Source organism: Galeopterus variegatus, unplaced genomic scaffold, assembly GCF_000696425.1.
Source record: "Galeopterus variegatus unplaced genomic scaffold, G_variegatus-3.0.2 Scaffold1773, whole genome shotgun sequence".
Taxonomy (NCBI): Eukaryota; Metazoa; Chordata; class Mammalia; order Dermoptera; family Cynocephalidae; genus Galeopterus; species Galeopterus variegatus.
In genome coordinates, this window is record NW_007727884.1 from 10,890 (window position 1) to 35,250 (window position 24,361).

General features: G+C 43.8%; 1 protein-coding gene across 1 annotated transcript in view; it reads left to right on the forward strand.

Moving 5' to 3' along the window:
- Positions 1 to 2,505: 2,505 nt before the first annotated feature.
- EML6 (echinoderm microtubule associated protein like 6) overlaps positions 2,506 to 24,361 on the forward strand; it is a gene marked incomplete at its 5' end in the record, with an annotated part of 42,125 nt that continues 20,269 nt past the window's right edge. Inside the window, 4 exons of the mRNA XM_008578844.1 lie at positions 2,506 to 2,707; positions 2,793 to 2,919; positions 22,189 to 22,267; positions 24,122 to 24,217. Of these exons, the coding sequence (XP_008577066.1) occupies positions 2,506 to 2,707; positions 2,793 to 2,919; positions 22,189 to 22,267; positions 24,122 to 24,217 (504 nt within the window). The remainder of the gene's footprint in view (positions 2,708 to 2,792; positions 2,920 to 22,188; positions 22,268 to 24,121; positions 24,218 to 24,361) is intronic.

Consider the following 24,361-nt stretch of genomic DNA (forward strand, 5'->3'; position numbering starts at 1 on the left):
CACTTTGTCAGAGCCCACCCATTTTTCTCTTACCTTAAACCATGGACGAGAAAACCAACTTCTGTCCTTTGACACCACCTACATGGCTAGCCAAAAGCTTCCCAAGCCTCCTTTCCCTCACAAACCTATGCCCTTCCGCTAGACAGAGAGGCTAAAATACCAATATGTCATTTACATTTGTAAAACCCTCCATGCCCTCAAGTACTTAAATTTCCTTCTCAGAACATGAAATCTCTGGAGAATGTTCTTCAGAGAGGAAACCTGCATGTAAAATTTTATAGACAGAGAAATTATGTGAAATGTGAATGTGGGGAGGGAGTGCATAGTTTTCATCAGATTCTCAGGGAACTTCTTACCTAAAAGTGGTTAAACACCAGTGCTCTTGAGACGTTGTCTGGTTTCTTCTGGCTCTGTCATCCATTCTTTCATGACTCGGTGAAAGAGGAAAGCTGTGGGGAACTAGCAGGTCCTGATGGGTGGAACAGCAATGCAGAGTGTGGCATGATAGCCCAGAAAGGCAGCACGTCCAGCTGGCTGGGCCGAGTCTTCGGGAGGTTGCCTCCATAGACCCTAGAGGGAGCCACCAGGCATCTCTGCCAGCCTCTTCCTCCTGAGACAGCAGCTGGCTTCCTAGAACCTTCTACTAACTGTGAATTCCCTTTATTGTTCCCTGGAGCAGTGATAGTTTCCTATTCTGAGAATCTTGAATCACCCTCTGCCGGCTTTGTTAAATAGCTTCCGTGGCCCAGCATTTTTTCCTGTGTCACTTTCTTTCCCTCTGCAACCTGACTCTGATACTCTTAGAATCTGTTTTCCTATGAACCTTTATTTTTGAATTCTTTCTTACATCCTGTCTAGAAACTCTGTCTCCTTTTATAAACAAGGGTGTAAGAAAGTCATTTCTCATGCTCTTTTACTTTCTCTTCCTCAAAAGAAACCAGCTTGCATTTGTAGTAGACATACTGGGTAGGGTCCTGCTTCCAGCAGGGCACAGCTGGGAGTGCTATGACTGTCCTCTGTTTCCATGTTTACTGGATCTCACATGGCCACAGGGGTTTCCCTTGGAAATTCTTACTCAGCTCTGCCTGTTAGCTAGCAAACAGGTGGCTCTGGAGGGCTGCCTGGAAATGCTGCCTGCCTCTGCGTCACTAATCTTTCTAGACTCGGTATTCTGCTGAGGAGTGGGCAGTTCCACTATACTGTCAGGTAGGGGCCAACCAGTTACAGAAAGGTCTTGACCAAGAGTATTTCAAAGTCACGACTCTCCTACATCTGTTGCCTGCCATGTGTCTGCGCCGGTTTCAGGTTCTCCAGCATGCCAGTCCAAAACCCTCTGGAAGTCTCTTGTCGATTATTTAGTAAAGTTCTCATTTGGGACACCGGTGGCCCTCTCACAACCTCAGAGAGTTCATGTGGCTTCCCGTATTGCATAAGGTATTCCCCGGGAGTCGCTGAGAGAGTGGAAAAACTCTACCGTTTAAAATGGCTCCCGCTGGAACTGTTTTTGCCAGGTTGTGGCTCATGAGCCAAAAATGAAAGCTCTTTCTGCTGCCAGCTTCGGCTTCCCACCACTTGCCAGGACTGCCCTGGAATGAGCAGCTGTCTCCCACTCCACCCTCCACCCTTCTCCACCTGTGGGTAGGTGGAAAAACTCTACCGTTTAAAATGGCTCCCGCTGGAACTGTTTTTGCCAGGTTGTGGCTCATGAGCCAAAAATGGAAGCTCTTTCTGCTGCCAGCTTCGGCTTCCCACCACTTGCCATGACTGCCCTGGAATGAGCAGCTGTCTCCCACTCCACCCTCCACCCTTCTCCACCTGTGGGTAAACGTGGTGTGGTCTGTGCACACCACCCCCAAAAGCCTTCAGTAATTACTAATACATCGGGTTTTATATATCTGGTTATGTTTGTTGAAAAGGAGCTTACTTTGTCTTTAAATCAATTTTTTGAGTGTTTCTAATGTTAGAAATGGTTTCTGGTGTCTATGGCAGAAACTCTTTGTTCATTTCAAACCTTATTTGAGGCCTAAGGTTATAAGAAGCCCCTTGCTCTTCTGTCACTGCCTGGCCTGTGGTACAAAAGCCACTTTGGGGTATGACTGGGAGGACATTTTTGATCTCAAATGTCAGCCAGACTCATAATGGGGAGTTTACCCTAGAGACCTGTGGAGATGGCACATTTAATATTTGAGAGACACAGAAATGAGCTTTTTATACTTCCTTAGGCTCCCAGAAATAGGTTCCGTAATCTAAAATTTTATTCATTCCCTCAAAAAAATATTTATTGAGGACCTATCATGAGCCGGCTACTGTTGTAGGGAAAAGGAGACCTAGCCCCTGCCCTCAGGGAGCTGACATTCTAGTGAAGTGTGGGGCAATAGCCGCTTAGACGAACTGTTTCCTTTCTATCCAGTAGAAACCACCCCAGAAAATAACACGGATGACACGGCCCAGAGATGGGGATCATGAGCCACTGGCTAGGGTAATCGCCAATTTCTGGCTTTACAGGGACAGCACGCAAGGTTCAAGAAGTACGTGGGGCACAGCGCGCACGTCACCAACGTGAGGTGGCTGCACAACGACTCCGTGCTGCTCACGGTCGGCGGCGCCGACACCGCCCTGATGATCTGGAGCCGGGAGTTCGTGGGGACCCAGGACAGCAAGCTGGTGGACAGCGAGGAGTCGGACACGGACGTGGAGGAGGACGGAGGTGAGCCCCGAGCTGCCAAGCGCCCGCCTCATGCCCTGAGCCACTGCAAACCAACTCGCTCCCCAACCTCTCTCTGTCGTTTGAGGCTACGACAGCGACGTTGCCAGAGAAAAGGCCATTGACTACACCACCAAGATCTATGCCGTGAGCATCAGGGAAATGGAAGGCACCAAACCACACCAGCAGCTGAAGGAAGTCTCCGTGGAGGAAAGGTATGGTGTTGCAGGTTTGCTTTTCTTAGGCCTGACCACAAGAAACTTATTTAAACTGGAGTTTCTACTTAAGTCAGTCTTTAACCTGTACACAGGCCTAAGCTGAGGAAAATTGCCCAGTGCCCTCAGTATGTGGCATTTCATGTTTCAAACATGAAACTTGGTCGGACTAGGCTTCACCTTGCCAAGAGAGGATGTCAGGATAGCCCCAAAGCTGCTCTGACTGTGATGGCTGATTAGCGAGATAGGAGGGCAGGCCGCTGAGGTCGAGGAGGAATATTTGTGGACTTTTGAAAAATCATCTTCCATTCCAACCAGAGTCTGCGCCTGAGTGCACCTCGGTCACTTGGTGTGCCTTCTCCTACTGTGTCTTTACCTGCCCAGATTTGTTCAGGTGGGTTTGACAATTCCAGGCCGAACCCATTTGATTTTGTTGCCTTGAATGCTCTATGTAGAAAGAGGATTTCTACCATTATTTTAGTACTATTTGATGTGCTATTTTAAGTATTGAAAAGTTGTCAAATACTTTAGCATTTCTAAAAAGAAAAGCTCATAATTACTACAGTTACTTAATTTACTATATTCATACAAAGGGAAGATAAATATTAAAGACTCTTAATATCTAAAGAGAATTTCATGGATCTCAGAGGTGCTTTAAGAATTCCCTGTGGGGGCCGAGCCCGTGGCAGCGGCGCTCCCTTCGCGGGTTCGGATCCTATATGGGGATGACCGGTGCGCTCACTGGCTGAGCACGGTGTGGCCGGTCTCAAAAAAAGGACAAAAAAAAAAAAAGAATTCCCTGTGGGCTCTTCACAGTGAGGTGAGCTCCATGTTTACAATGACACTGGTCCAAACAATGTATGATTTATGAGATTCAAGTTGTTTACATTTGGTATGGCATTCTGCCTAATAATAACTATTTAATTAATCTGATCTATCACCTGTTATTATTAGGTGGGGGTTTAGATACAAAGAAGCAAAATGTAACTTCCTCCTCCTGCTTCAGTTCAGTGCCAGATGTTAAAACAAGCTTGGTAAATGGTGGGTGTGCTACTGGCAAGAAGATTGAATCTGATGCCAAAAGCCCTAATTTTTCCCTAGTGACTTTGTTAGATATTACCATGAAGGTTCAGAGTTCTCTTTTGATTAAAAATTCTACAAGGTCAAGGACTCAGATCCCTGTACCAGCCAGTTGCCACAAACATAAAAAAAAATTCTAGAGGTTTTCTCACAATGGTCTATAAAATATGGTTTATTTTGTTTGCAGCATGGTTTTAAAGAGGCCGCAATGATAAAATACTTTTAAAGAACCTAATTGTAAGAATTAAGGGGAAAAAGCTCATATGCAAATAAGTGCATGAGTAGGTCTCCCACATAAATAATCCACTCTAAAAAAAATTTGGCCTAAATTAAACATTCTTTTGAAAAAAATATTGTTCAGCCTTTCCAGTTTCACATACCATTATGAAATAAGTTGACTTGGCTACTATTCCAAGGTTGTTTCTGGCTGATTTCTACTACCCAGGGGTGCATCATGCTGAGGTTTAGACTGGTCACTAAAATATAGTCATCTAACCAAAGTCCTAATTTCCAAACACTACTCTGGTTTCAGACCTAAACCAAGGCTCAGCTAAACCTCTCCTTGTATCGTCATCTCTTTGTGTGGATCTGTAAAAATCCCACACTGCCCAATTTAGTAAAAGGTGGGAGGGGTGAGGGTAGAGAAGGCCTTAAGAAGAATTTTCCATTTTAAAATTCAGACTTCTGAAACTACCTCACCTTCTTCATTACATCAGATTGAAAACTTGTCATACATTAGCATACACTGTATTGACTTTATTTTAACATTCCCCCTCCCCCCACCCAAAAAGTCATAGTACTTAGGAGATATAGGGGTAGGCATTTCACTACTTAACTGGCATTTTAAAAAATAATTCACACCAGGGTATAGCGAAGAAAACAATTTTAAGTATAGGGTCTGGAGGAACTCAAGCCTTTTCTATAGAGAGCAACTTCCTTAAAAGCCGTGACAACATCAGTTCCCGGAAAGGGCTGTGACCAGAGAGTACAGTGCCTGTTGCACGGTGTGCTGGGACCAGACAAGAAGGGGCAAGCTAGTAAGGAGCAGTAGATGATGTCTGATGTAGCGGCCTCCATGGACAGAAGCAAGAACAAGCAGCCTCCAACAGCCTTGGTCAGTAATTTCAGGGGAGCCTGAACCTCAGAGATGGGACTGTCAGCAGCTTCCAAACCACAGAAGAGAGACATGCTAGGCAAAGTGGGGCATTCAGGGAATTTGTGAGAAATTCCCTGGGATGTGGGGCACACCTTGGAGGTGGGGAAGGAGGACTCTCAACAATAAATCAGGCAGCACACCTTAGTCCTCAGCTGGGGTACAAAACGGCCTCCGTGGACTCCAGCATCCCACGAATGAGAGAGGGGTAGAGACAGAAAAATGCTGGGTACCTCAGACATCAGGAGCATGAAACCAAGCAGTGCCCAGCTTCTCCCAGGGAACTCTCAGGACTGTCAACCAAACGCTCCTGACACTGCACCCTTTGACTACTTCAAGCCCCGCTGATTCGAGAGGCAGGGCCCTCCTTGACCTTCCCTTCACCGTTCTCTTTGTGTACACCTGCAGATACCTGTATATACCTGGGTGCTTTTTCCAAACACCTGAGCTAGGACATGCACCAATAAGACTAATAGGAGACAAGTACTCAAGGAGTGAAAGAGATGTGAGCTTGGCACAGCTCTTCCATGCGGGGGCCCATTTTGTCTCTTAGCAATGTTTCAGGCAGTTCTATGTCTGGTTTAAATGCCTTTCCACCTTCTAAAAGCAGTTAGAAACCGTAAGAGGAGTGCAGCATCTGTCATATTTAAAAAATGCCTTGAAGGCAGCTGCACATTATGCATTATCATTTTTTAAGCAACTGAATTCCTAATTCCTAAATTTTAAGATAGTCGTGAATTGCTTCTAATTAGATGTGCTTATTTGATTTTAAAATAACTGTGAGACTTTGGATTGTGTTTCCTTGTACAGTTTCTAACACATCATGAGTTCGTATTTGTCAGAAGTCATATGACCTTCAGTTCCAATCTTTCAAGAGATGGGGTGGGGCCGGCCCGGTGGCGCACTGCTACAGTGCGCCGCTTGGGAGCGCGGTGGCGCTCCCTCCGAGGGTTTGGATCCCATGTGGAGACCAGTTCCCGCTCACTGGCTGAGCGTGGTGCGGGCACGACAGTCCCCACAAATGTCTTACGGTGTGCTGTTGGCTCTGGTGGGTCACATAATTACCCTTGAACCAGTCAATATGGCCTAGGGAAAAGAGTCTTTGATTGATTATTCCTAAGTAAGTAGTGACATGCCACCCATAAATTAGCAAAGTAATCGCCTCCACCACAACCAAAACTCCAGGGCTGTTATCAAAACTACAGTGATTGATTTCCGGATGAACCCAAGCAGCTCTACTATACTCCACCCTTCTCTTGCTGTGTGTGCACTCTTAAAATGCTCACATGTTAACTCTCCTTTATATGATTGAAAATGCAGTCACCATCTCCCCAGAGAGACGTTCCAAAATCTCAGCCAGTTACTGCATCCAGCCCCACATCCAGGATCTCCAGGTATTGTGAAGTCTTCTCATCCAGGCCCAGATAAAGCTGCTCATGGTCCTGTGGCTAGTGATAACGTTATCCACCTTGACATGCCAAATAGACCGTGGTGATGAGAGGACAGAATGAGGGTAATTTTTTTAAACTGTCACTTTGAAGGAGGAGAATGAGACACAATATGCAGTAGTCACTTGTCCGTTCCTGTGTTATCCTCAGCTGGACAAGACAATCAAGGATTTGTGCCATGTCCATGTTTTGCACAACTGGACAGTGATGGTGTGGGATGATGCCAGCAGTCAGGACATAAAGGTTTTGTTTGTTATAACAAAAGATACACATATGGAAGTGAAAACATAAAGTAGGATGTAATGCAATATTCTCTTAGAGGTGCAGTTTCCCAAATCTCCCATATTCCTACTGGGATGTAAATGACGCCCCTGTGTCTTTTCATTCTCACGGGAACATTTACATCCTCTCCACTTCCTGTGACTGCTCCCTGACTCTCCGGGAGACTGTGGCTCGGGGTTTGGCTACCCCCCAGATGCAGAGGACCAGTATACACAGCTGTCAGACTCAGGGAGGGGAAGGTCCACTTTTAGAGACATCTCCCAGGGGCCCACATTTCAGGTCAGTCTAAATTCCATCTTTATCATTTAATCTTCTGGCCTAGGATTTGGCATTTTGTAGTGTCAAGAGGAAATATATTTTTTACATCTCAGACAGATAACTACTTGAATTCTCAAGAGGAAGGTATATCAATTAAGCTCATTAGTATTTAATTTTTTTAAAAGTCAGTTAAATCACTTGTCACTCTACCTTCATTTTTGGGGATAAACTGAGCACCAGTTTATTATTGATATTCCTCTTTTAAGGTATAATTTATATTATTTGTCTCTTGAGGTAATATTATAACCTCTTTTAGTTTCAACTAATTTTTATTAATGTTTTGCTGTCATTGTTTCATATTTAAATTGTCACTATTTGGTCTTTAGCAGATCTCCTTTTGGGTTGGTATATGTGTCTTTTTTATATAGTACCACCATGCTCCTCTGAAATTGTCCTTGTTTTTTGACAAGCGGTCCCACACTTGTCTTTGGTTTTCCTGTCCCAAGAATGGCATCTGGGCTCTATGCGTACACATTAGCTTGTTCCCCTGTGACTACTAGATGTTGCTTAAATTATTATATACCCAAAATAGAAAAAAAATTACTCTTTTTTTTAAAGGTCATGAGGCTATGTTGATACTTTTAATTTAACTTTTTTTTTTTTGCCTTGTTTTAGTAGGGCTTTTTTCAGTTATCTTTGATATACCATGTTATATATTGTAAATTTTAATTTCTAAAGGTTATATTGTACGGTGTGTCCAAAACTTAAAAAAAAAAAAAAAAAAAAAGTTTTTCTTTTCTGGTTGTGATTCTTGGCTCGAGCTTCTTAAATATGGCTTCAAAGAATGCAAAAATATAGGACATCTGGTATCTTACAGAATTTCATTGAACTGGTAGACAGTGAAAGGACTAAGCTAAGTCTTTCAAGTTTGGCCTAAACTCTCTGTGTCAGTCATCCCAGGAAAGACAGAGCACTCTGGAAAGGAGGTAACTGAGGAGACCTTAATGAAGGGACTGTTTACGAAAGTGTGGGCAAGGTTAAGAGAAATACCCAGGGAGGGGAAACACCTTGGAGAAAGCAACAGCTGGAAGTCATCACCACCCCTGGGGCTGAAGAGCAAGGAATGGGAGCTATTGCCACGGTGGAGAACAGAGCTATAGAAGAAGCCACATCGCAGGAGCTGCGACCTGAGGCAGAGGTTGAAGCTTACCAGCCTTAGTCCCAGCAGGGAGGCATGGAGGGAATAAATGTCCCCACTGCATTCTCCTCTCACCCTCGGATCTGCCAGTGCCTCCCTTCAGCTGAATCGAGTCAGAAGCTGAAGGGCGAGAGAGCCCCTCCGTGAAGTACAGGAGGCCAGCTTGCGGGCACAGAGCAGGGGGAGAGAGTGGGGAGCAGATACGGAGGGGCACACGGAAGATGTCTAGCCCATTCTCCTTTAATTTCTTTTTTTCTGATGGGAACTAGTGTTATTATCACAGAGAAGAACGTTAAGCTATTTTAATGTTGAACAGTAATTATTCTCATTTTGAATACCTTTGCATATGAAGGTACTTCAAAAAGTTCATGGAAAAATAGAATTCAAAGATAATATGAATCTTTTCCATGAACTTTTTGGAGTACCCTCATATATACAGGTATTTATTACCTGGTATTGAATCTGTATACCTTTTTAAGAATCAATTAAGGATGCCAATAAGATACAACCAAATTAATGTCAAGAATCATTAGAGACCTTTAAAAATTTACCCAATTTAAGTGGAACCATTTTGGTGAGCCATAGTGTTTACATCACTGCCTGGGAGTGCCACAAGAATCAACTTATTAAAGACATTAGTACACTGAGGATTGTTACTTTTTGAAATTGTAAGCTTATATTCACATAACATTTTGATAGAAAAAATAACATTTAAACATCTTTGGCCCATCTCCAGCAGTTCTTATTTTCACATTTAGAAAAAAGTCAGAAATTAGAAACTTACAACTCTAGAAATGTTTAGTGCCAATATCCACATTTTTGTATGGATTCATTTATCACACAGCACCAATTTTGCACTCTGTGGTAACTGCATGATATCTGTGTAGTTGAACTACTAAGTCACTTTCTTCTCGGTAATCTATAGATAGTGTCTAATAATATCTCCACGTGTGGGATGTGGTCTTTTAGGGAAATCCAAATGAGCTGGCCAGGCATTAGTCTTCCTAGTTTTACCTCGTGGGGCTGTGGCTAATAATTTCTTTTTAAATGTCTACTGTTTGATATAAATGTCCCTTAATTGCTTAAATTAACTATCTGCATGGGGGATGGTAATTTCAGTTGGAACTGACATTCAGACAGAAACCTAACTTTATGATGACAAGTTACAGAATAAATACAAACTGAACAATTTTTATGGAAATTGGCATATAAATATTCACTTTATTTTTCTAAGTGGACGCAATAGTTAACTCAGGGATTGTTTTCTCAATGCACCTGAATCAGCCTGTACTTTTTCAAGGTCCTTCATTAATAAGCGCTGAGGCGTGCAGCTTTTGGCCGTCTACCCAGGGACGGATGAAAGAATGGTGGACTTGGCACTTTCTGTTTCTACACCATCTTCATAATATTATTTTAATTATAGAATTTTCCACCTGTTACTAAAAGGAGAGGTTCAACCCCTCGCCCCTTGGAAGCTGTATAACTTGTGGCCACAAAACAAAATCTCAAACTGACCTAAAGCATACTTCTTCCTCCCTCAGAAAGGCCTTGGGCTTGCTTCCAGCCTCCCCCACTTATTGCAGGCTGAAAAGGTCATCTCTCCCTTAAAAAAAAAGTCTGAAGTCAAAAAGTTAGTTTTTAATATTTAAATTATATTGTCTTAGCACTAATTTGATGTAGTTTACTTATGAATTATGGATAACTGTAGCAATCATGATATTTATAGTTTTAGTCACCAATTTATTAGACATATTTATTCCATATATTCAGCTGTTTTACCTGGGTAGGTAACATGTATACAACCATCTTATCTACTAAAAAATTTCAAGAAAAAGTGTTTTTATACACTTTTTCAATCAAGCTTTGTGTTAAATACTATTAAATACTATTTGCTTTCCAGAGAGGGGGTTCATAATAAAATTATAAAATAATGTTTTAAAATCTCTGTCCTCTGAACATCACTTTTAATTTGTTTTCTAAGTTACAGAGTTCCAAGGTCCAGCTACTTACAAGGGAAATCGTGCACATATTTTAAAGTAGAATCCTCACAGTTAAAATCTTTAAGTTGCAGTCAGCCTCCATATGGGCCATTTTTTAAAGCAAAAGTCAATGCAGTTTCATATCAACTTTAACTATTACCGTTATGTCTTCAACTATTGAAACCTTTATCATCTTTCAATTCCACCTGATTTTTAGTTCTGGAATCTCTGATTTCAACAAGAAGAGTTGGCTTAATAAGAGTCAAAGCAAAACTCAGCTCCCCTTGGATTTTCTCTTATATCTAAAACCTCAACAGAATCCAGTGCTTACCTCAAAAGTGGCTGGCTGCATCCTGGCAAGGACTTGAGGACATTCTTAGTGTTCATCCCGCTTCCAACACAATCTGCTTAGTCCTCGCAGTGGGAGTGATGTTTATGATCGGAAGGTAGCAATACAAGAGTTAGAGATTGTAAAGCTTTTTTTTTTTCCTTTTTAGAATATATGAAAAGCTGTAGATATGGTTACATAAAGCGAGGCTAACAGCATTTCCTCAGGCACTGTTGTGGCTTCCAAAGTCCCCAGAGTGTCCCAATGAAACATACAGCCATGCTTATGAGGATTTTCCCAAGCACCAAAAGCTTCCTTTACAATTTTCCTGAGGTTTTATTTTAGACCTTCCTACCTTCTATCTCCTCCCAAAACACACATCGAAATATTTAGGAGAGTCTGAGTACATGCGTACCAGCTCAGGAGGTATAAGTAACTACTACAAAAAAAAAAAAAATCCTAACACACTTTGACATGTCTACCATGAGATGAGAGAAACTGACTTTGGCTTCAACGGAATCATGCCTCAGCAGGCCCAGGCTTCGGGCTGTCTGAGGGTTTCTCCAGCACAGTGGGATGGGCTCCTCAGTTACCCTCTGGCTGCACCTGGTGTGTTCTCTGAGAAGATCTTTGTCTTTGTTTTCTCTTGCCAGGTTTGAGATTGGCATTGGGGTGAATGCCCTTTCTGAGGGTTTCACTTCTTTATTTATTATGCCACTCCTGTTGGTCGGAGGCCTGGGAACTGCTGTAAGAATTTAAGAATTCTTAAGAATTGTAAGAATTGCTGTAAGAACAGTCATAGACCCTGTTCACCAGATTTGGGGTTTCTCATAAATCCCTTCTCCCCAACTAGGATGTCAACTCTGTGAAAGCAAAATTTGTTTTATACACTGCTTTATCTCTAAAATCGAGAACATACTGGCACTCAGTAAATATTTGTGGCATGAATAAATAAACTCTTTAACAAGATTTAGGTTCATTTCCAGTTACTGATGCCCGTGGATTAGATATCAAGTCTGAGATCTTGTTGACAACTTGTTTTAGGAATCCGTAATCCAGCTTGGAAATTCCTGCAGCTAAGTAACTGGCACCCCTGGCTATCCTTCAGTCCCAAGGTGGTGGCGTCTATCTGACCTCTGCCTTTAGGCAATTCCAAACAATGGCCTGAAGTGGGGAGGCCCTTTCTGCCAGGAGTTGAGGGTAATTGTCCCCTTTATCTGGCAGGGAATATGTGACCATGTTTAGGAGGGATCTTGGGGATTGGGCAACTCAGTCACACCTGCTGTAAGTTTTCTTCCATGTGGATGGATCAGTGGTGCTTCCAACAGTCCCCAAGGACAGGAGTTCATTTCCAGGCACCAGTGGTCCCTTGAAATACTTATCCACATTATGCTTATCCCAGCTGTCAGTGTCACATCATCTTTCAGTACCCCCTAAATGTTGACCTGAGGCAAATCAGCACCCCAATGGTGATCCATATCTTCCTACCTCTCCCAATCCTCCATGGTGAGGAGAGGGGAAAGGAACCATTTTTATTCACAGACTGCCTTCTGCCACAAAAGCCACTTACTGTCCATCAGCCTCTGCTGCCCAACATGAGCAGACACAGAGTGGCAGTGCCAGAACTATTCTTAGCAGAGGATTAGAAAGAAGGAAGGTCCTTCTAGTATATATTCACTCTCAGTCTACTGCATATGTTCCTTAGGAAACCGAGGAACTTTTATGAAACCTAAATTAGAAGCAGATTCTAAGCCTTTTATAAATGGTGATACAGGTTGAGCATCCTGATTTTGAAAATCTAAACTTTGAAAGGCTCCAAAATCTGAAACTTTTTGAATACCAACATGACGTCAGAAGTGGAAAATTCTACATCCGACCTCAGCTGACAGATCTCAGTCAAAACTATGTTTCATGTACAAAATTATTGAAAATATTATATAAAATTACTTTCAGGCTATGTGTATCATATGTCTATGAACCGTAAATGAATTTCATTTCTAAGATATCTCATTATGTATATGCAAATACAGGTTGAATATCCCTATCTGAGACACTTGGGGCCGGAAGTGTTTCAGACTTCAGATTTTTTTTAAGGTTTTGGAATATTTGCAGCATATATTCTGATTGAGCATCCCAAATCCAAAAATCCAAAATCCTATATACTCCAAATGAGTGTTTCATTTGAGCGTCATGTCAGTGCTCAAAAAGTTTTGGATTTGGGGGCATTTTGAATTTTGGATTTTCAGATTTGGGATGCTCAACCTGAATTCCAAAATACACACACACAAAAAAATCCAAAATCCAAAAAGCTTCTGATCTGAAGCATTTCATATAAGGGATACTCAACCAGTACCCTCATCTACAAGCTGACAGGTGCTAGCACCAAATGACCTCAAAATTTCACTCTAGCATTAGAGTTTTCCAAGCTTTTTTTAAAACTGTGCTTCTGGGTGAATGAATAAGGCCTTAAAATTTATCTTTTATTACTACCTCACATCATTTCTGAGTCAATTTGAATAGGTTTATGAACTTAAGCAAAAAGAAAGTCTTATAAAGAAAACAATACACCATGGGTTTATAAAGAAATATGGGGTTTTTCATTGCGGTTTTTTGTTTCAGCCCCAATTTAGTAGCCTTTTAAAATCTTTGATACCTTAATATATGAGTCCACAGCATCAAGATACGTAAAGTTCCACCAGATTGTGAGCTGTGTTTATAAGACTACCAATTCCCTGAGGTTTGCTACTGTGCCTACCATGGTACCACCATGTGCCTAACATGGTGCCTTGCACATGGTATATAGTAACATGTATTTCTTCTTTTTCTTTGTTTTTTTATAAAGATGACCGGTAAGGGGATCTTAACCTTTGACTTGGTGTTGTCAGCACCACACTCACCCAGTGAGCAAACCAGCCATCCCTATATGGGATCCGAACCCATGGCCTTGGTGTTATCAGCACCACACTCTCCCAAGTGAGCCACGGGCCAGCCTGTAACATGTTATTTCTTGAATGAGTAGGTGAATGGATGAATTTACTTCTCTTAATATTTAAAGAAATTAATCTGCCCTCAAAATGCTCTGCAAGTTCATTTTTTGTCAACGACCACTCTCACTTTTGTTTTTTTTTAGCATCTATGCATGGTCTTCTCTTTGTGGGAACTGGTGTGACCCACGTAGAATCCAAGCAAGCCCCAATGGGCTGTGGGACTGCTCTTTTTTAAATGATTTTTTTTAATTTCATAGCTTCAGTCTGTTAGGAATTGAAATGTTTATTTGGTTTAAATCTATTTAAATAACCCCAGGCAAAAGGAACTGAAAAGAAAATTCTTTGTTATTATAGCCATCATACCTATTTTTCATGCAAAGCTTCTTTGTTAGCAGATTTGCAGTGAAACAAAAGATATGCTCATAAGTGACAAAGTGTGGAGAAAAAAATGGAAAAGATTTGGACAGATTTCTCAAGTTAAAACAAACCACCATATATAGGTAATCCCAGTTTTTCTTCTAACCTTTTATACTATGCTTGGAGACAGAAATCTGCTGGGAGAACCTGCCCCCAATTTTTTAAAAAATACTTTATTTAATCAGTAAATCTGTGGGAATTTCAAGCTTGCCTGAAGCAGGACAGTGCTCCCCTCCTGGTGATGTCAGAGGCAAGTAAACAGCCTGTTGTCCTAGAGCTTTCCTCAGCTCTGCAGGCCTGACAGAGGTCCTTTGTCATTGTTGATTAGTAGCTGCTTTGTGAGCTTATATTGTGAGAGTTGCTAAGATTCGACGATCTTCCTAAGCAAGTGCTGCTGAATTTACTGTACTGAGGTCTGTCAAAACTGCTAAATCCTATCTTGAAGGTTGATCCAATAAGTGGGGAGGAACCTCTAATTCTACATTTCCATCCCACTTGTGAGGATCTTTATTTTTTATTTTTATTTATTTACTGATTTATCACGAATATTTATGAGATACAAAGCTGATTGTCCCCCCTCCTGCCCATGATGTGAGGGCCAGATTCATACTGGCAGCATACCTATTACCAGAAACTACTTTTGTACCCTTTGTCCCCTTCCAATTATCCTCCAACCTCCCTCCTCTTCCCCCTCTCCCCTCAACTCCAATTTGTAGCCCTAGGAATGTTCCCTCCCTCTCTAAGACCACCACACTACTGTGGCCTTTCTTTCCTGCCTTCCTTTCTCTCTTAGCTCCCACATATGAGTGAGCGCACGAAGTATTTATTCCTCTGTGCTTTGCTTGTTTCACTCAACATAAGTTTCTCCAGGTTCATCCATGTTGTCGTGAATGGGAGTATTTCATTCTTTTTTATGGCAGAGTACTGTTCCATGTTGTATATATAACACAGTTTCCTTATCCAATCATCTATTAATGGACATTTAGGTTGGTTCCATATCTTGGCTATTGTAAACAGAGCTGCAATAAACATGGGAGTGAGGATCTTAAGAGTTAGAAGAGATGCAGTCTCTTATACGTTACGTATGAGCTAAGCCAACTCTCTACCGTGGAGGGCAATGGAGGGTGTAGGAATGCCCCTGCTACTTACTCCAGAGTCTCTCTGGGCTAAGTTCTCCACCTTCAGTCTACCTCATAATTCTGCAAGAGGTCTGCAGTCAGAGCTGCTCTGAGCAGGTAGAACATAGCAGGATTTCTGTTCTTCATGAAGGTGGGTGGAAGGAACTGAAATTACAATATCTATTAAACGCTGAAATTATTTCAAAGACCGATTGTTTAGCTGGGTAACTCTACCAAAAGCTGAATACTTAGTGATTTTTTTGAGAGTGAATTTAGTGCTACTTTCATAAATGATTTTCCTTATTTAAATCCCTTGATTTTCTGTATTGGTTTGAAGCAAAGCAATGATTTCTATATAACTGATAATTTTAGGAATTAAACCTACCATTTATTATGGGATAGTTTGTTAGCTTTTTATCACAAAGAGTTTGCCAGGGCATAAGAATCCAGAGATAAAGTGCTAGAAAATGACTTTTTAAAAAAGATTAATACACCTAGGAAATCACATTCCTACAGAGTAATCAGTTGAAGCAAACCTACTTACTTGTGGAGATAAAAGAATGCACTAAAAGTAGGTAAGCACTTTTCTGTCAAAAGGGAGTGTCTCTTAGGAAGGCTGTGGTGGAGTTGGGTCTGATTATTTTAATCGAGTCTCTGAACATCTCACAGGTGCTCCATTTGGAGGGAATGGGTGCTACCCGGGCATTTACCCTTCTCCTTTCTACTGTTGCATGGTTGGGAGGTGGTAACCGAGGAGGTATTTGCAGAAGTGATTGTTGGGGTGCACAGTTTGGGCCCCTGAAATGATGTTCATGAGCTGTAAGGTGTGGAGAATCAGGATGCACTTGTGGGTGTGTTTAAAGTATATGGACGTGCTTTTCAACCAGCTCCATCCCACTTCTTTGAAGTTCACACCATGCTGTGCCATCTTCTACCCCTCCCTCTTCCTGACATTTACCCACTTCCTGTCTCTGAGCAGTTTGGCTAAGGGTCAACTGGCCGACCCCAGCTCCTGCCATCCATGGGTATGTCGTCTCCCAGAACTCCTCTGTCACCCAGTGACTTAACTCTCCTCTAGATTGCTCATTCCCAGTACACCCGATCTTCACCTTCATTAAGACTTCCAGTACCTAGACACCCCCCCTTTTTTCTCTAGTTCATGAGCCCCCTCCTGGCCTCATGTTTTTGCCTGCCTAAACGCCACGCTCGCAGCCCTCTCGACCCTTCACTCCTGTATTTCTCCTACAACCCATTTCTCCGCTCTTCTCACTAGCAAATCTCACATTGGTGCAGATTGCCACCACTATGCAGAGAGGCCGAGTGGCCCACTACGCTTACACTTCCTACGCTGCTGGTTCATCTTCATTCCTGTCTTTGGTTGGTTCCCTCTGCCACCCTCTCAGCCATCAGCCAAAGTTTGGCCACTGCCTCAACCTCCTGGCTCCCCCACCTGCCGCCCCGCCAGCAGATGGCTTTTCTTTTCTACCCTACCCTCCTTCACTGGGGAAACAGAAGCCATTGGGCATGAATTCTATCTTCGTACTTTCTCTCTCTTCTGTCTGCTTCCCATCCTCCACCCACATAAACTAATCACCTCCTTCCTTCCCCTCTTAGAGGAAGCGAGTGAGCCCCTCCTCCTATTCAAGACTGGTCCCTCAGCGGGTACTTGGACCCCAGCCTCTGGCCACTCATTCATGCTCCTCATCATCTCTCTCCCCTTCTCTGTTGCCTGTGCCACTCCCTGTGGCTGGATCCACGTCCTCAGCCAAGAAACACATTCCAGTCTTTCCTATCCCCACCCAGATCTCTTCGGGAAAATAAAGATCTTTGACTGATCTTATACACTTGACACATTCCTGCCCTCCCCCGCTCCCTTCCCCCTCCTTCTCATCCAGCCTTCACAAAGTCTCTCCTTTACTCTCCATCCCATTCCCTCTCTCTTCTGTGCCTGCCATTCTGCCGACATGGGGATTTTCTTATTCCCTAATCTAATTGACTCTCCTCTATTTTGCTGAAAGGAGAATTTGTTTCTTCTAGAGTAGCATCGTCCAAGAGAAATATAATGCAAGCCACACTTGTGATTTTTCTAGTTGCCACATTAAAAAAGGTAAAAGAGTTGACAAAATTAATTTTAATAATATATTTTATTTAACCCAATATATGCAAATTACTTCAACATGTAATCAATATAAAAACTATGAGTTATTTTACAGTTTTAAAAAACTTTCAATAGGTCTTCTATAAGTATTGCATATTTTATAGTTATAGTACATGTTAGTTTGGACTAGCCACAATTCAAGTGCTCAGTAGCCACATGTGGCAGTGGCCACCATATTGGATGGTGCAGTTGTAGACATTCATCTCTCACTCACCTTTCTGAAACAGTCTCCACTGGCTCTCCTGCCTCTCTCTCTCTTCTCAGTGTCCCATCTCTGCCTCTCCTTCCACCCCCTCCCTATTAATCTCATATATCCCATCCATTGGCTGATGATTGCCAGGGTCATATCTCTGACTTCCATCTCCCAGCTGAACTTCCAACTCATACAACATAGCCGTCTCACAGGTGTCCAGAATTTGACATGCCAAAACCAAACTCATCATCTGTCCTCATGAATCTTTCTTTTCCTCCTGTCTCAGTCAGTGGAACCGCCATACCTGGATGCCCAAGCCAGAAAACTCATATCCCACTTGGATTGCTTTTCCTGTTTCATCCCATAAAGCCAACCAATTACAAAGCACGGTGAAGCCTATTTCACCAATATTTCTTTAAATATTCACTTGTGTCTTTCTCCACAACCACTGTTCATTCCTCTCTTGCATTATTGTAGTAGCCTCTTCAATACTCCATCCTCCTTTACTCTTAGTTCCCTCCAGTCCATACTTTATGTCCTCAGTCTTTCACCCAAATAACTTTATATTCACCTAAAATGGCCAAGTCTGGAGCTATATTCCTATCTAAAAAAATAAAATAAAAAATAAAAACAAGATTGTGCTATACGCTCCAGTTGAGCATTTTCAAGGTGATGGGATTCTTTCAGGGCATTCCACAGTTCTAGTGCCTGACCGCTTTCCCGCAACTCTACTTTGCTCTGTAGATGGTTCTGGAAGATATAGGAAAACACTTCAGAGAATCCAGTTCTTTTTGTTTTGATAATAGGCCCTATGGCTTTGGAGACTTTCCCTAAACCTGGACTGATCCTAGAGCAGTGGTTGTTAATCTCTCTTACATCTTTGAAAATCTGATTAAAACATGCCTCCTTTCCCCAGAAAAATGCACACTTGCAAGCATAATTTTTTAGGAGTAGCAGGGGTTCATTGAATCCCTGAAACCCATATATGGAGTGATGTTGCTAAAGGACAGTGCTGAACAGTTTCACATCATGTACTGGTTCCCAGCTAAAATGAGGATCAGGGGTTGGTTGCTCGGTTTCTCAAGACATTTGAAAAAACATGCAGCATTATATGGCACATTTTGGAATCTGAAGAAAGCTGTTTCCTCCAAGGACACTTCGAATATTGTCTGACTAACACCACTAAAAACACTACTAAAAACCATGATTTCAAACTTGCATTTCTTGGCTAAATGGAGCTGAGGAAATTCCTCAGCCACAACCCTCTCTATAGAAAGTACTTGGAACAACCTCATTTCTCACAGGCTCGGTTCTCGAGTTGCGCTCATCTTGGGTTTCAAATGACTCTTATAACCGCTTCAGTCATTTCAGAAGCTTCCCTAAGAGCCTTGGCCCTGAATCCCCTCCTGTGCATCTCAGGTCACTGTGTGCTCTGCTGACCTAGCACCTTGGGGAGGGGACATGGAGGGACAAATATGGGGCCATTGGCCACACTTGGGGGCCTGAGTGGGGTGGGAGCCTGCATTAGGGTCATGTTCCACACATCAAGTGAGGATCAGCTTTCTCTTCAGCCCCGCTGCTGGGCAGTGGGATCACAGCAGGGATGGCCTCGCCGTGGTCCTGCCCTCAGAATGTGCCACAAGGTGGTAACTCCACCCGCAGGTGCTGGGCAAGAGCAGGCCTGCCTGATGGAGCAACACTGAGTCACACGCTTGGGTCCAGCCTCTTCCTTGGCAGGGCTGCTCCTCTCTCCAGGCCTCAAGCCTGTCTGTCGCCCTGTCTCCTGATTATCCTATTCGTTTGCTCTCTTGCCAGGCTCTCTCCTTAAATCTCCTGCCCAATGGAAGTTCCCCCCCCTCCGTTTCCCCGAGGTGCTTCAAAGCCCTACTTGCCTTACCAGGCCCCTTTGTGTCTCTGCGCCTCGTCGCCCTGTCTCCTGATTATCCTATTCGTTTGCTCTCTTGCCAGGCTCTCTCCTTAAATCTCCTGCCCAATGGAAGTTCCCCCCCTCCTGTTTCCCCGAGGTGCTTCAAAGCCCTACTTGCCTTACCAGGCCCCTTTGTGTCTCTGCGCCTCCTCCCCCAGATCCCCACCCTCATCTCAAAGCTCTTAACCCTGCTGAGTCTCCCTGCCAACTCCCAGTGGCACTCACGGTCTGCCTCGCTTTCCCATCCTGTGCCAGCTGGGGACAAGCAACTATAGAGTTCATTGGACTGAAGAGTGAATGACTGTCCTCATGCCCTCAGCTCTTTCCCACCCCAGAGTCACTTTCCCAATGGAATCTGAATCTGGAAGGATTTAGATCCACTGAAAAATGCTAAACCTCCAGTGTTTGGCTGTGTTTGAAATTTTTGGCAGTTCCTCCCACGTATGATGTTACCGACACTGTTTATAGATGCTTGGAAAGAAGCCTTAAATACTTGTATTGTGTTTTAACTTGCTTTCCTTTGGAGGCAGGGAATTGTCAAGTAAGTATTCACAGCACTCTGGAAAAGCACAGGTGTTCATGAACAGCCAGTACTAAGTGTTCATGCAGAATCCACAATCGCCAAGAGTCAATACTTAAAATCGCCTGAATTTGCCACAATGCAGGTTTCTTACCCTTGCTCCCTTCATCTTCAGTTTTGAAGCAATACAGCTGTAAACATATTGCTTGTGAGATAAGAAAAATATTCAGAGATTGCTTTACCTTTCAGTTGTTTACTGAAAATCAAGGTGAAAAAAAGCATCGGATTGCCTCTATGTGTATATATATACAATGCCATGTATATATAAATACACGGTGTTTGTGCTTGTATGCATACTCTGTATACACTGTATAATATAGTACATATTATACAACCTGTGTGTACCCTGAAAACGAGGCCTGTGTTTAGTCTCAGATCATGCCTATGAGCCCTGCCATAGCTCTAGCGTCCTCCTGCTCCCCCCACAGACCCTGGCTTGCTTTTGTCATACACTTAAACATTCTTAGGTGAAAGAAGAAATCCACGGATTTCACTTGGAAGTCCCACTAAAACAGAAGAAAGAGCAGGTGTCCTGGGAAGCGATAATTAATGTGAAGGAAGTGTCTAATTGTGAGGACTGCCATGCCCCCAGCCTCCCGATTTTGCTCAATTTGGCGGCAATGATGTCAGCCGGGGGTGTCGTTTTGCAGAGATGTGCTCTCTACCCATTCTTCGGTGGTGATTATAATACCATTTGGTCCAATTATCACTTATGATTACATAACGTGTTTTGATTGAAGAGTTTCTGAGAAAATAAAGGTACCTTGTTTTCCCCTGCACGCATGCACAAAACACAAGCCATTCCAGCAGGCAAGCTGACCTACCAAGAAACAATGGGAATTGCTAGGCTAAATTATGAGTTGAACTTGATTTGCAAACAAAGCATCCATTGTGCATAACTGCCAATGACGTCCAGGGGGATGTCTTTGTTTTTCTGACAACTTTCTCCCCAGTATACTCAAAAATAAGCAGACCCCGGCACATTCGTAAAGTCAGAGTGTGCGGGAAGCATTGACAAGGCTTCCTTTTTTCTTCCTATTCTGTAGGCGCTTTAGTGCAGAGTTTGCCCAGAGACGCCAGGGTATGAGCTTTCTGAATTTGTAGACTGGTGCACTCTTTCATTTCTGTTTTAGTTCTTTGCTGGCATGCTGGGGAAGCATGGTTTGTGCCACACAGGAATGTCTGTTCACTTGGAAAATGCTTGTGCATGAATGAGGTGGTTGCTAATGCTGCTCTAAACTGTACTAAGTTTCTCACTTGACTTTGTTTGCTGCTTACAAGGGGATCAAGGTAATCCTTTCTCTTTGCATATCCCAAGAGCAATAACTAATGGATTTGGAACTTGCAGTGGGAGCTGGTGCAGGTCTCTTTCCACCCATCACTGGTTCCCTAAACATAAAGAAATCTGTTTTAAGGGAACCCCTATATCACCAAGAATTGGCCTACTCATATAAGAGTCCATTAGGGCTTTTCCATTATAAAGTACCTTAGTTAGATTTGGAGGCTGAAATCCCTAAAACTGAGAAGGGAAAAGCAACCTTTGATATGGTAGTAGAAGCTTAACATAGGCCATGACCCTGAGGTAAGGGCAGAGTAGGAGGCACAGGTTCTGTCTGTCTTTTAGCTCCTGTTTCCTCCTTGCCCTTTTGTGTAGAAAAACTGACCTGAGCACTTTGCACATAGCCCTTAGGGTCTGTTCCAAAACCCAGATTGAATGTCCCATTCACACCATACTGTGATCTTTCACTGCCTAATTCTGAACAACATTGGCATGTCCCTGTCTGAAAAATAGCCACTGAGTTCAGGAAGTGTGGCCTCTCACTTCTCGTGCACAGGCTCCTCTTTGGTTTTAAAGCAATCCCCTCTGGCTCATGTGCTCTTCCTGGGGAGGAGGGACTGGTCCTGTGTGGGGATCCTGTGTGAGGAAACCTGACTCAATGCCTATGAATCCAGGCCCCCTTGCATGGGGACCATTAATGCCAGGAGCTACTTTTCCTGGAGTGGGTTGGGGGCAAGGGAGGAGGGCAGGACAGGACAAACCCAGGTGAAGGGCCCTAAGTCGGGGAGGAAAGAGGAGCCTGGCACTGGCCTGAGCTGGCGGCGCCAGGCGAGGAACCTTGCAGTCTTTTGTCCAACACTGTTTCCTCCGGCCATCTGTTCCAGACCACCTGTTAGCCGAGCAGCTCCCCAGCCTGAGAAACTCCAGAAGAACAATATCACCAAAAAAAAGAAACTGGTTGAGGTGAGGGGGTTAAACTATTTTGCTTTAAATCTGATATTGACATTCTGAGACCTGCCTGATGGGCATCACCATCCGCATGTCCCACAGATACCATCCAGTGAACCCAAATGGATCTGTTGGCTCTCTTGTCCCCTCTCTCTTCTACAAAGCACTCTTCCCATCCCAGGGACCAGAATCAGATCCACTGAGTCACATTCCTCCTCCCTCAGCCCTGCCACCCGATCCTATTAGTACTAACTCTAAAATGTCCCATGTCCTTCAAACCTGGCTCTTTCCCTATACCTAGTACCACTCAGGCCCTCAGCATCCCTTTCAGGGACAAGAAAGAAAAGAGAGAAAGAGGAGAAAGCGTGCCTTTTTACCGTGTCTAAAGTGTTTGAGCACTTACTACGTGCCAGGTGTAGTATACGCACTTCCAATGAAGTACGTCATACAATCCTCACACATACAAGGTAGGTACTATTATTGTTTTTATTTTATAAATGAGCATGCTGTGATTCAGGAAAGTTTAAGGGTGTTGTTAAGTCTCATGCTCCAAATCACCAAGCCAGTAACCGGAGAAGGATTTGAACTCAGTTGTTGAGACGTGAGGATCAGCTCTAGTAAGCCTTCTGTTTTAGCAGAGAGACCTTTTACCTGCCTTCAGACTGTCCCCTCCCTCTCTGACCCATACCCTGCTGTCCGTTGAGTAAGCTCTTTAAAACATAAATCTTTATTGCCTTACACTGGCTTTAAGACCCAGGAGTTTCCCACATTGGCAACGGATTCAAGTCCATGTTTCAGAATCTTACCCAGACCCACTTTTCAAGCTCATCCCCCGTGATTCTTCACCCCAAACCAAACACTGGTGTTCTCTGAAGCTGCCTTGGACTTTTAAGCCCCTGTGTTTTCATTTCCTCTGCTCAGAGGGCTCCTCCCCACCGCTCCCACACCCTGATCCTTCCAAGCCCTTCTCTGTGCGATCTTCCCTGATGCTCTTCACCCCGAACCCTCCCGCACTCCCCTAGCCCACAGCCCCTCCATCCCAGCCCTCGTCACACTCTCTTGTGCCTTTATTTCTCACTCATCTACCTCCTCAACCAGTCTGTAGGCACACCGAGGCCAGAAAACCTGTCTTCAGATGTTTCACTGGACAGGGGGAATTTACGGGAAGGATTTATCATGGAATGCAGCACAGGTCAGGAAATGCAGCTGAGCTTCAGGAAAGACAGGATCCAGGAGCTGAAAAGCCATCACTAGCCAAGATGGCACCTCTCTTCTGCCAAGCAGGGCCTTGCGAGTGTGATACATTCTTTTTCTCTGCAGTTTTCTTGAATTACTTTGCATGTGGTAGACTATGGGTGCTTCCCAGAGCCTGAGTTTACATCTCCTCAGTTACACAGCGGAGCCTATCAGTGTCCCCAATTCTAATTTCCTGGAAGAGACCATCTGATTGACCCAGCTTGGGTCAGTTGTCCAGCAGGACTGGGGGCAGAGTCACATTCTGTCCACAGTTTCTAGGAAGCACACGTGCCTGGGGGAGGGAGGGTGGTGGGGTTGGGGACATGTCAGGCAGCAGGAGACAGGAGTAGGTAGACACTTGCTGAGCTGGAAGGAAGAGAAGAGCTTTCCAGTCAAGAGAAATTTAAAAAAGCAAAATCATAAGGAGAGAGAAGCTCACGATATACGGGCTGTATAGATAAGCCAGCTTGACTAAGGGGGACGGGGGGAGGGTCCGATGTGTGGCAGGGGCTCCCCGTGCCAGTGAGCTCAGCGTGTCCAGTGAGCAGTACCGGCCACTCCCGCTCCCAGGTCTGGGCTCGTCCCTCCCTCTTCCTGCCCCTGAGGGTCACTTTCGTCCACGTGTGACTGCAGGAGCTGGCTCTAGACCACGTGTTTGGCTACAGAGGATTCGACTGTCGCAATAACCTGCATTACCTGAACGACGGCACGGACATCATCTTCCACGCGGCGGCATGCCCCTGAGGGTCACTTTCGTCCACGTGTGACTGCAGGAGCTGGCTCTAGACCACGTGTTTGGCTACAGAGGATTTGACTGTCGCAATAACCTGCATTACCTGAACGACGGCACGGACATCATCTTCCACGCGGCGG